Source organism: Ruditapes philippinarum, unplaced genomic scaffold (assembly GCF_026571515.1).
Source record: "Ruditapes philippinarum isolate M1 unplaced genomic scaffold, ASM2657151v2 ctg4069_1_1_1_1, whole genome shotgun sequence".
Taxonomy (NCBI): Eukaryota; Metazoa; Mollusca; class Bivalvia; order Venerida; family Veneridae; genus Ruditapes; species Ruditapes philippinarum.
In genome coordinates this window covers 23,159-36,547 of record NW_026864965.1, presented here as the reverse complement: position 1 = coordinate 36,547, position 13,389 = coordinate 23,159, and the positions used below count along the sequence as shown (strand labels likewise).

Here is a 13,389-nt window from a genome sequence, read left to right as displayed (position 1 = left end):
TTCCCGCAAGAGAGTCTCTAAGGAAATTACACAGCCAGGCAAACAGAAACATAGACGAAATGACATGCGAAAATGAAGAACAAGATAATACCCTCTCTTCATTAGTAAAGACCTTAATTTCATTTAGTATTACAGTTTCATTTTCACATAGTGATTAGAGATATTCCAAAGCTATAAACTCAGATAAATGCATAAACAATAGATATAAAGAAGACGGATACAACCTTTGCAGGAATAGCCGGTACTGTCAGTGATATAACCAGAGTCGCAGTAACATGTGTAAGACCCAGGGATGTTGTTGCAGTAACCATCACATTTGGCTGTTCCTTCAACACACTCGTCGACATCTAGTCATAAATTAAAAAAAATATAATTGATGATTGATCATTGTCATGATTTGAATCTTTTTCTGAAATGTAGAGCTTTACTTTTTTTACTTTTGAAACTAAAGCATATGCCATCAAAATGGTTATTACAAATCTAGCGTATAGATTATATAAATAGAAAGCAAACTGTTTGAAGTGTTATTATTTAAAAAAATGTTTTAAACGAAAATTTTGATATTTGTTCTGTTATTATCATTTTGATCGAACAAGACGTTACCTCATAACTGCTAGATTTTAAGTACGAAACCAATGCATTATTGTATGCCTTTTTATTGTAGAATTAGTATACCTTCACATGAACGTCTGTCAACACCTAAAGTAAATCCAGCATTACAGGAACAAGTAAAGGAGCCTTCGGTGTTTGCACATTTCTGAGTGCAGGCAGCTGTTCCAAGCCTGCATTCATCCACATCTTAAAAAAATTAAAAGCAACAGTTACCTTCTACAATTTATAAACAAATCATAAAAGCCATGCATGATTGATACAACGGCTGACTGTTGGAAAAAATATTGTAGAAAATCAAAGGAACTTTTCGCATTAACGGCAGATATTCTTTGAAAGGGTTTACGCAAGTTAATTGAAGAATACAAAAATGTTGGTGTTTTGTAAAGAGTCATCATTTAGGCAAAAACCCCATCTTTCTACGATATATATTGCAATGATTTTACTTAAACTAACGAGTTTATCTTGCTGCCAATTTCGACTGGGAATATTAAAACAAAGTCTCCTGATATTTGTTCTATCTTTGTTCCATGCAGTTTTGTATGAAACACTATGAAAGCGAGTTTTGTCTTGTAAAATTCTATTCTTTTGAATAAAATCTTTCAACGGTTAACTACCGTGGTATGTCTATTGACGTTAGCATTTATTTCTACGTAGTGCTATGTTTTTTGTCGTATGCAGATTGCAAATATTCGTGAAAATCAAACACGTAATGTATTGTTTTCATCTGCAACAGCTCGGTGTTGTAAATTTGTATATAACTTAAAATGTAAATGTTGATAAGGACTATCAAACGCCCATGAATGGAGTTGAGTTATATTTACACTGCCTTGAAGAACCATTGCTACGTGTAATCCTATCTAGCATTATTTTCTGTCTCAGTGGATTATGTTTTTCATTTGCATATCATTTATCAATTTGCAAATATTTTCATTATCGTTGTGATAACTGAAAAACCTACCATAGCATGACCGTCCATCTGTGCTTAGTTTATATCCTTCCCTACAGTTACAAAAGAAGGACCCAATATTGTTGTTGCAAACGTGACTGCATCTACCATTGTTGACATTGCATTCGTTAAGGTCTGGTAATAAAATAACTTATGTTCTTTCTTGATATAACACAAGTATAGATTTAAAGCATCTAAATGAAATGTATATATCATTTTAACACCAAAAATGAAACAAATAAAATCAGCTGACACATACCGGTAATCAGGATTGCTAAATTAGCTAATGAACAATATATCACCAATATGCTAAAAATGAAAATATTTAATTGGCAACAGTAACAGAACACAATTCAAAGAATGGATCTGTTTGGTCGTTAAGACATGATTTTTATTAAACGTCTTACAATTTTTACCTCAAACAATATTTATATAACGGTTAATTTAATTGTTTTTTTTTCAAGAATTGTAGTGTCATGGAAAAAAGAAAAGCGAACCAAAGATACAGCAATGTGTTGTTTTATTTTATTGTATCAAATCACAGTTATGCTGGTTATTCAAGGAATTCTTTCAAATTTTCCTTTTTTGTTGCAATGTTTTTTTTTTTATTTCCCAAACCCTGATATTTTGTTTGTATTTCTCATTAGTGAAGTTGTTCAGTTTCATTGACTTTACAGATATACCCGTTTAATATTTAAAATACCTATACACGACTTGAGATCCGAGAGAAGAGTAAAGCCTGATCTGCATGTACAATAGAAAGAACCATAGGTATTTACACAATTATGTTGGCATCCGCCTATGTTGCTGCTACACTCGTTGATTTCTTAATGAAAGAAAATAAATAGAACATAATCTAAATTTTTTTGTCTTAAAATAAGTAATAATCATGCATGAATCTAATGGTTATGTATTTCATATGTCACAAAAAACATTATCGCCAATGTATTTCAGTGATAAAAATAAAGGACTGCAGAAGAAATTGTCATTGTTATGAAATGTTATGATGCTTTCACTAACCGTATTGACTTATTCAAACTAACTTGGTTATTTGCTTTTGAATGGTTTATCCCCTATTCTCTAAATATCATAATGTTCAAGGATTTTTCATTGAATTTCTTATTGGAGAAAGAAATAGTTAAGTTTGTATATGAGCATTTTGTTGTAGTGTAAACCACAAAAAATTAAAGCTAAAAAAAGCTACGTGACTTTTAATGTACTAACATATCTTTAAAAACTTCATTTTAGACCACAGTTGAGTAAGAAACGGATTTAGTTCTTTCTCATACAATCAGTAAATATTACCCTTTATGTGATACATAAAATATATTTAAAAACCATCTTGAACAAATTTAAACAAATTGAATACATACCACTACATCTGGGTGACGAAAAGCCCCTTGGACAGCTACACATGTTCGGAGATTTGCACGTGCCGCCATTTTGACATGAATTCGACCCAAAACATAGAGCTGTAGAATTGAGAAAATAAGTTGATATTTATAAATTTATGTTAAATCATTTATATATCATTTAAAATATTGAATAGTAAAATCGGCCCTCATTCAGCAAGAAAATTTGTTACAAAAAAGCCAAAGTCAACACAAAATATGCCTATATTTTGTGTTTACACTAGCGGCTTTGATAAAGCTGTGAAGGTAGGAGAACCTAGAAATTTTGATTTTTTACTGTGAATATACATGTCAAACATTAAATTAAAAAATATTGTAAAGCAACCGAAATGTTGGATAAGTTTAAAAAGATTTTTTTTTACAACTTACGTGTGTTACAATCGCTTCCAGAATAGCCAGGACAACACTCTCTTTTATAGCATACACTCGAACAATGTCTGTAAACCGTTCTGAATGACGTTTAGCAAAAGTAAGTGCTATATATAGCTGATTATTTAGTTGTAAGAAGTTTATGTAAATTTCTTAATGTATACAAAAATAAACACAACAAATTTTGTTTTTATAAACATAGAAAATTGATATAAAATTTTTTTGACATATGAAAGTAAGTTTTTAACTGAACTATTGCACAAATGGATAACAGAAGTCTTCCTCCACCCATAGTGCTGGAAAGTCGCTGTATGACCTATACCGTCAGCCCAAAAATAAATAGTTGGTGTCTTTATCCTTTTATCACATGGTTTATAAACTAATACCAAATTTATTATAAAAGAATAAAACTTTTTTTCCATTCTTTGTAACCTAATGTAATGATTTTTAAGCTTTCGACAATATTGGACAAATACGAGACAGTCATTACATTTGTGCTAAGTTTTAATTGTTGCATTATGTAACAAAACTTACTTTGTCTTCTTGCAGTGCCATTTTCAAAATAAAATAAAAATAAACAATCTATATAATGCTAAAAGAACATTTTTTAAACTGAAAAAATGATTTTTATATTTATTTAAACAAATAAATAGATAACGAACATTTTAATGAGTCAGTTAGAATAAAGAATTGGTTTTTGCTTATTTATTGGAAATAACAAAGGAACAAAAATAATAGTATTTAAAGTTACTTAGACGTTGGGCATCTTAACCACCCGAACCATCCGCATTCTTTGCCATACGTCTTTTTAGTACTGCATTCGCCTTGGCACGAGTATGTTGACGTACAAAAGCCAGCAAATATACCTCTACAAAATCGAGAGTACATTATATGTGTGATTAATGGTAAAAAAACACACCCCAAAAAGTCTATGTGAAAATGTTTTCATTGATAGCTGCCGGTTTTGTTTTTTCATGATAGGTTTTGAATAATGGAGCCAATTAATGTATGTGCTTAAACATGAAAACTATCTTAAATTGTTATATCATATAAATGTTTGAATGTAACCAGTGTATGTTTAGTTTTTATACTTCTTTCTATTAAAATGCATAAAAATTTATAACATGGCATTTTGGACTTTGCCATGTTTTTATCTGCTTAGGTTTGTGATGTTATTTTGCCATGACAAAATATTTCTTTTAAAAAAAAAAGACATAAAACGTATTGAATTTTATCTTTACAAATCCAGTTTTTACTGAAAACACCTTGTTCTTATATTGCCTGACCATGTTGAAATGCATATCTAAAATATAGTATTTGTACTTGCGTTTATTTGTAAACCTTGCGTGCGTGCACCAGGCAACGTTGACCAACTTCCTTTGTTATCTTGTGAACATTTTCACGGATTTCTTAAGGATGTTAAAGATACTGAGTGTTTTTTACGAACATTAAAACTTTTTAATTGTGTGTCTCCAATATTCAAAATTACATAATTAGCTGTGACCCCATTGGATTTTGGCGTGCTTTTAATACCGCTGGAGAGTAGAATTTTATTTCCGTTTTACAGAAGCAAAGTATTGTATAAATCTCAATTAAAATAATTTTTGTAAAAAATATATATTTCACAAGCATGTGCACCATCAAGATCGATCTATCGGATATCAAAACGATAAAAACTACATGAAAGTATTCAGACTATTCTCACACTCTTACCAATTTCCCCCCCTATTTTGGGAGGGAATAGCCTGCAAATGTGCACACTGTTCCTTCCATTCTATTCCTTTAAATACATAATTATTGGTACTTAAAAGTACTTTATTGATAGTATTATTATTTAAAACAAGTCAATTTAAAAGTGACTACTGTTACATTGCAATTCTGTTGATAGATAGTAATAGCGTTTCTTTTTACTATAAGAATCTAAAGTACACAGGTTCATATATTTATTCAAGCGCAAGTGAAAATGAAATCTACTCTTAGTATCCATAATGCATTGGCATATGCCGATAAATCAACGCTTGTGCATGCTAGTGTGTGTCTGCGTGCGCGTGTGTGTGTTTGTGTGTGTGCATACACGTGAGTCTCGATATTAGAAATAACTGTCATATTTAGGAAATACTTTCATATTTTCGAGCGCAGATAAGTCAACACCTCTTCTTGTCAAATATTGACAAAACGGGGTACATGTGTTCAACCGGCAGTTATTCGCCTAACTTTCAAGAAATTCTGGCATTTTTGTCAAGGAAAAGTTTCACTTTATGAATGATTTTTTCAGTAACTTTGCGGCGTATTCTACCAGACTTTCAAGCCAGATTTCTGAATTAATGCATTCACATCAAAACAGCCGCTTAAGACACTTATTTGTTGACATAAATATTCCAAATATTGTTATAAACTTTAATGGCAGATTTTCCTAGTTATGTCAGCACTTATCTCCCCCACAAAATAGCATTAAAAATATTTCAGAAAATTAAAAGGAAAGTTAATCCTGTTTTTCCTTGTTGAATTAACGATTAGGAGAAATAATTATATCGCACAAATATTGCATAATATTGACATAAATGAACCATTTGTGTTTTTACATTTTGTAAATATCATTGTTAATAATGTCAGGTGTTTGATAAACTATATTTGAAAAAAGCAACAGAAAAACATTAATTTACATTAAGAAAATCAAAGGAAAAGAAAAATTGTCATTAAAATATTATCATCAAACATTCACTTGGAAAATGTTTTGTTGGAAAATAATGCGTTCAAAGGCTAATAATTAAGAGTGAATCACCGAGATTAATTTAGAAGAAATCTACAAAACACCGATTGTGATATTTCAACTTCTTGAATCGTAGCAACTTCACTAGTTTACGACAAAAACAAACACATGAAATAACAAAAGACATGAAATAACAATTTCATCTTCATGAATGTAAGATTTCAACTGCATGAATTCACAATTTCAACTTCACTGGAATTCATAAAATGAAATGTCCCCCGTCTGTGTTCCTTTACTTATATGAGAAATACACATAAAAGCAACACAGTTACAATACAAACAAGAAAGCATTGATGCTAAGCGTCAAAGGGCGTCCAAGTAAGACATGCATCAAGTAACGATAAACTAATAAACATCTGATGGCCTGATATCTTCTTATAAACTTTTCAATGGTTAATTGGATTTCATAGGAATAATATATTATCCTTTTTCAAAGATGAATGGACGGACGAAATACATGGGTCATCATGACCGTTGGTAGGCTTGCTAGAGAATAGAATATGAAAATGTACAAAGTCAGTTTTATTTTTATTTCTATTATAATGTTACTCATATACAAAGTTAACAGTATATAAAAATATCAACAAAGGAACTAATGTAGTAATTACATGCAATTTTTTTCACGTCAATTAAAAAAAGGTTTCTATCGATACCTGGGACTTAAGATACAGTAGTTATATTTTTAAGTCCAAGCTAAATACTGAAAGTAGAGCACGCACTGGAATGAACAAATTGGGATGAATTTTCAGAATTTTTTGTTGTTGGTCGTGATAACAAAATAATGGTTCATTAAAAGTCATGAATAAATTTGCATTGCATGTTGAAATGGTGAAACATTATTTAGCAATCCAATGGAAGACTGCTACCTGAATTTTAGACAGTAATGAGGAAATCTAATAACACCATGTAACCAGCATATAACCGAATTGCTCCGACTATTGCCGATTGGTTCCCATTTTCGAAGCGCAGCGTATTTGCATACGGCAAAGCTGGGGAGCCAGTTTGAATTTGTCGAAAGATTTTGTGAATGGACTAAAACGGCGATAACATTGATGTTGAATTTGCCTGTTGCGTTGTTTATATTGATGTTGAAGTTTAAAATAGACCATCATCATGAAGAATAATTTCTTCTGTGTCATGGGAAAATATTGGAAATGGAATAAAATACATGCATGGTAATTTTAACGGTAGATGTGCGGTTTTTTCTGGCAAAAATTTTATCATGTGTATTATTGTAGACGTTGAAACATGATTTATTTTTCAAAACGGCTTATATTAAGCTTTTATATATAATCAGTACATAAGCTGGGATTGACAAGTATACATTTTCTTTGGATTTTAAAGGCGTTTTGAGCTCCACTTCCAAAGTGTCTGTGTTACACTATAGGCGCGTCAATGAAAAATGTACCTTGACACTCCAAGTAGTCTTTATCTTGGGTATGTGATAAATAAAATATTTTAAGCGTGTTGGTTCACTATTGAAATTCTTGAACTCATTGAATAGATGAAGATGAAGTCTCGTTTCATAACAACATTAAAAACTCTATGCGGAATGTAAAAACAGGTATTATTTCCAAATATTTCATAAGGTATGCTATATTAACCACTAGCTTTATCATGTTTAGCTTTCTTAATAGCTTTTTCTATCTCAAAAATAGAAATATTTTCATTAAAAATTCCAGAACATGTGTTTCACCATGAAACATATTATCATCTCCATTAACACAGTTTTATTTACAGTTTAAACCCTGATCATCATTGTGCACATTTTTAAAACTTCTGCCTCATCTTAACAAGACATTGTCTGGGTTCGAAACAATAGAACCATCATCATCAACAATTTCCATAGGAATAGACTTAGTCTTACTTGAGTTAAAAAATATTTTCCCAATATCTTTCGAAACTTTATTTTGATCAAGTTCAGAAATAGATAACAACTCTTCCTGTACCGTTACCAGTATTTCTTTTTACATCACAACTTTACTAAAGTTTTTTTTTCTATATGTGTTGTGTTGTAACATAAATTGTTTTTTTTCTATATAGACAAGAAAATCTTAACCATTTATCCTAGCCACACATGCCGTGTTCCATTAATCAGTTAATTCGTCACACCACCAAGGTTTTCCACATTTGTGTTTACGGTTCCAGATACTATTACTGTCAGCAAACATTTTGTGAGGAATATTTTCTATCATTTCAGATTTAATTATGTTACATATTAAACAATATTTTTCCACATGAACAAGAAAAAATAAAATAAAAAGAAATTATGAATGGACAATTGCTTTACTTTTTTAATTCCCTGCAAAATATGTTGTTTCTTCAAGATGCTCCTGTGTGTTGGATTATAAAAGTCTATAATAAAAGAAAGGAAACCATTTGACAGACTTCTTTTTGGAAAACAATATGTTTAATTCAAGTATGTTTGGTTGAAACATGATAAACAAGATCAACAAGGAAAGGCGGGGTTCAATGAACGCAACCCCCATGTTGCGATTATCACGGCGCCATTGTCGCGTAATTATTATAAAAAAATTCCGATATCTTGTTTAACATCAAAAAATTTTTAAAGTTTGAATAAACTTTTTAGATGATGATACATAAAGAGGCAAACATAACTTCGGAGTAGATAGTATTATAATATACATAATTCAAATATAATATCGACCGCACAATTATCAAGGTACTACCGTTATTACTTCAGCGCGATATAATCGCACACTATTCTTCTACTACAAATTATATATTTCAGTAATACAAATAGCTCTATCTGATTGCAATTTTATTAATAACCGTTATTTAATGGTTTAACTTTAACTTAAGTTAATTATATTTTAAGGATAAATGACACATCAATGGTTGTCTATTACATACATGCCAAAAATAATAAACACGCAAAGTCTTGAACCCTAAGTGGAAAAAAATTTAATAATGAAATCAATTAACAAATTAAAAAGTCGAAATTTATAAGGCTTTTTAAAAATTGTTTATCAGAACATAATTATGTTCATTCATTTTAACGAAGGTTGTCATATTAAAAATCGCTGCAATACATGCTTTTCAAAACACTCTTATCTTTTAGAAAATCAAAGAATTTCCACAAAAGTTACACCATTAGATGCGGAATTCATTTGAAATAAAATGGTATATTATCATACTATTTTGGCCGTAAGTGTGATTCTAACGGCACTACCCCTAACCGTGTGATAATTACGCCGCCGCGTAATAATAACACGCCACGCGTGCGATGATTACGAGACACCGGATCATATTTTTCAGTTTACAGTGTAATTGCTTGAGACTTTTGAATTTTCAATGACCTTTGTCGGTAATTGTCGGATTCCGATGTAAATCGTACAGATTTAATATGGCATAACGGTATACATGGCTTAAATTGACTCATACAACATCTCAAGTCATGTAAATTTTATTTATAAGTCGGATTCATATTACAATAAACATAAGCTCTGATGAGCTTTTTACACCGACTAACTAGCCTAATTTGACTCAGTGTTGACTCAGTGGTAAGGAGTTAATATTTTCAGTGTTTCAAACTGAAGGCGGTTGATTCGAATCTAGATAAAAAAATTATGTGATTTCTTTTAATTATATTTTGCGAAACCTAATTACTAAGTCTATGTGCATGTCAATCACCTATTGTACGACTGTACAAATTGAGATAATGAAAATTTACATATACGAGTACATGTATATCTATAAATCGAAGTTATGCTTTTTAAAGAAAAGTCGCAAGAAATTAAAGAAATGAACCATACACTTATGCTGCATATACTTCAAAAAGGAAACTTTGTCGAGGATTCGAACTTGACACGTCGCGATTGCTGAGCTTACATATTTACCACTAGGCCATAGGGACATTAGTATACAATATATTATCGAAAACTTTCCTATTAGTAAATCGTAAAAAAATATGGAAACTAACGAAAAGTCTAAAATTTTAAACCAATAAATCCAATTTAATAAATATTGAAAACACGCTGCATGTTCTGAAATCTTCTTCTCTAGCCCAACATCTGTGTAAAACTCATTTATAGGGTTAAATTCGTCCTTCAGTTGAATTGATAAATCAGTAAATCAACATTTAAAACCTTTTGCTCGGCATTAATAAAATAATCTCAAAAAATGTTTCCACTCAAACATATGGTGCTAAGCAAAAGTTGAGTAGTTGAGTAATATATATTTATATATATATTTATCTTTTTAACAATGAAAATTGTAAAAAAAAGCTTTTTTAAGAATTAAAGATCTTATTAATTATATATTATTTTTAAGAATTAAAGAGCTGTTTTGATAAAGAAATATCAAATTATAAAGTATTAAGATCTTAGCTGTTTTAATGCAATGCCATACTGTGACAAATTAAAGTTTTGACCTAATGGTTATAGAGATATGACTTTATAAAATACCTTTCAGTGTTAGGTTTTAAAATTTGTGTCTGAAATGTGGAGATTATTTTAATGTAGATTTAATACTTTGATTCGTCAAGGCAATCTGATCTTTTAAAGGGATACTCAGGCTAATTAATGACAAAAATATTAAAATGATTGTATGTACTCAAATCATTCTAAAATTATGTTTTTATTAAATCCCAGCATGAATTTCTGTATAAATTCTCAATATTTTTGGTTTGAAGCGTAAATATATTTATATATGTTGAATAAAATTTAGACGCCGACAGAATCACCGAGTAGTTTTAAAACAAGTCATGTGACATGAACAAACCCTGGCAGTTACAATAACAGATATTGTGGATATTGTATGATTGAAACAAGTCTTAGTCATTCATTTGACATGTTCTTTAACGTTTCCAGAGTTCGCGTGAAATCTTAACGCTCTAACCTGACCCACGCGGGTCAAGTTAGAAAAACACCACTTTATAAATTATAAGTAGAAAAGTATTGTTCCTTTGACTGCCCAGTGTATCCATTTTGAGGACATTTACATAATAATGAATGAAAAATTCAAAACGAAGACAAGAATTATACAAATTTTGTCTGTGTCTCCCTTTAAATGTGGAATTTATGTAAGAATATTCATAACATGTTTATACATATACAAATAGTCTACAATAATTCATTATAAGAATGACCATTTACATGTATATCAAATTTTATTGAATGTGTATTTGTATAATATGTATGTGTATTGAATGAGACTGAAATAAACTAATAATAATATTGTTAGGACAGAAGTATACTTTATAACCATAAATGCAATCAAATATAATTGTGTCCGTTCAAACGCGGTAATACCTTCAAGTGCATGAATATTTGAGAAGAATGGCGCGTGGCTAAAAAGTTCGCTTTTTTCATGCATTTTCACAAGATATAAAATTAATGCAAAATTTATTTAGTTTGTGCTTTTCCATTTGGAATCAATTGATATACATAGATTATAGATAGGTTTTGAGGAGACATCTTACTACAAATACTGCCTTTTTCATAATATTCTACATTCAACAAACAGTAATATTGTTCCGTTTTGGACGTTATTCTATAAATAATTATAAAATTACTGTATTTTTAAAACACTGTGCAAAATAATATGCTTTGGTAAATACCCTAAAAAATTGTGTATGCATTTTTGAAATCAAATCAGTCCAGGCAAGCAATGATGAAAAATGAAGTGAAGTATTATGCCTGAAGACAATAAATAGATTTTTACACAACAACTTGATAATTCCCAATGCTTTTGATTGAAATTTCAATATAAAAAAGTTTCGTTCACCCCTTGTATCGTTTCATATTACATTTTACATTTGAAAACCCTGATACTTTCTCAAGACGATTATAATACAGACACCAGCCGTTGCACATTATGTATTACGTTGATTGAAGAATAAGTTGATTAAGATCTCCAACACCACCCCACAAACACACAAAAGAGCATTAAACAATTATATCAGATGATAAACGGAAAAATTAATATAGTTTTTCCTTGTTGAAATAACGACTTAAAAATCATTAATATATCGCACAAATATGGCATAATATTGACATAAAAGGAACCCATTTGTATTTTTACATGTTGTAAATATCATTTTTAATAACGTCACATGTATGATAAACAATGTTTAAAACATCAGAGATACAGTCAATTATTTACATTCAGAAAATAAAAGGAAAAGAAAAAATGTCATTAAATCGTTTACAAACATTCAGTTGAAAATTAGTTTCGCTTGAAAACAATTCGATCAAAGGCTAATGATTAAGAGTAAAGCACGAATCAAGTTAATATAAAAGAAATCTATAAAAGATAAATTCATTACAACCTTTTTGAATTCTCGGGTTCATCGTCACGGCATCACAGTGACAACTTTATTAGCTTACGATTTCAACATACATAATTCACGAAATCAAGATTTCAGATGCACGAATTCAAGATTTCATCTGCACGGGAAGGTATGTTTATAAAATGTCCCTATCGGTCTTTCGTAGAAATCACGCTTTATTAGACGGCGCGTGCACGTATACATGTGTCCGTATAGCATTGGGGAAAATATTAGACTTATTTTTGTGCATTTTTTTAATGTTTTAACAAAATCAAATTGTTTTCAAATTTTGTAATAAAATTAGCTTTTCTGATGTACAACATGTCACAGAGCTTTAAAGGATTAAGATTAACGTTTAACTGAAGTGATAGTGTCATGTTTGAATATTATATTCTTTTTATAATTATCCTATTTAATATACCTAATAGATAACGTGCCAATGAGCCAGTCTATAGTCGATCGTTCTAAAACCCGTTGAGACCCGTCTATAATCTAATGACGGACAGGGAACAAGAGGTATCACTAAAATATGCAACGGAGATTTAACTGAGTGAAAAAGTACGCTTATTTTAAAACGTATCACATATATTTGCAATAGGTTATTTTGAAGGATTTTTTGACCGACGATTGTTTTCCTTTTGCCCAATTTTTTTATAACTTTGGCCAAAACCTAGTTCTAGGGGAAATGCAATATTTTTTTTTATTCTAGTTTTAAATTTTTAAAAATAAGTAAAAAATTTTTAACAAAGAATTTATTAATAAAATTAACAATTATTTATCCCATTATTTATAAAACTATTTTCTATTTTTAAAATAACAACATTCGTCCTCAAAAATTCGAACACGATCAATCGACCAAAATTTTAAAAGGGCAATCCGGGGACAATTGTCTTTCTTAAGTTTAAATATAATTTCAATTTTACTTGTTTTAATCCAATTCATTTTGCTTCGACCAGACGTTTTAATCTTCGTCGCAACAGACAACCAT

The 13,389-nt window shown here is 30.1% G+C and overlaps 1 protein-coding gene across 1 annotated transcript in view; it reads right to left on the bottom strand.

The window, feature by feature from the left end:
* Positions 1–13,389, bottom strand: part of LOC132727428 (uncharacterized) — a 46,642-nt gene that overhangs the window by 19,750 nt on the left and 13,503 nt on the right. Inside the window, exons 2-8 of the mRNA XM_060712913.1 lie at positions 4,091–4,207; positions 3,340–3,419; positions 2,932–3,030; positions 2,262–2,384; positions 1,571–1,693; positions 676–798; positions 225–347 (exon numbers count right to left, since the gene is read on the bottom strand). Coding sequence (XP_060568896.1) covers positions 225–347; positions 676–798; positions 1,571–1,693; positions 2,262–2,384; positions 2,932–3,030; positions 3,340–3,419; positions 4,091–4,207 — 788 coding nt within the window. The remainder of the gene's footprint in view (positions 1–224; positions 348–675; positions 799–1,570; positions 1,694–2,261; positions 2,385–2,931; positions 3,031–3,339; positions 3,420–4,090; positions 4,208–13,389) is intronic.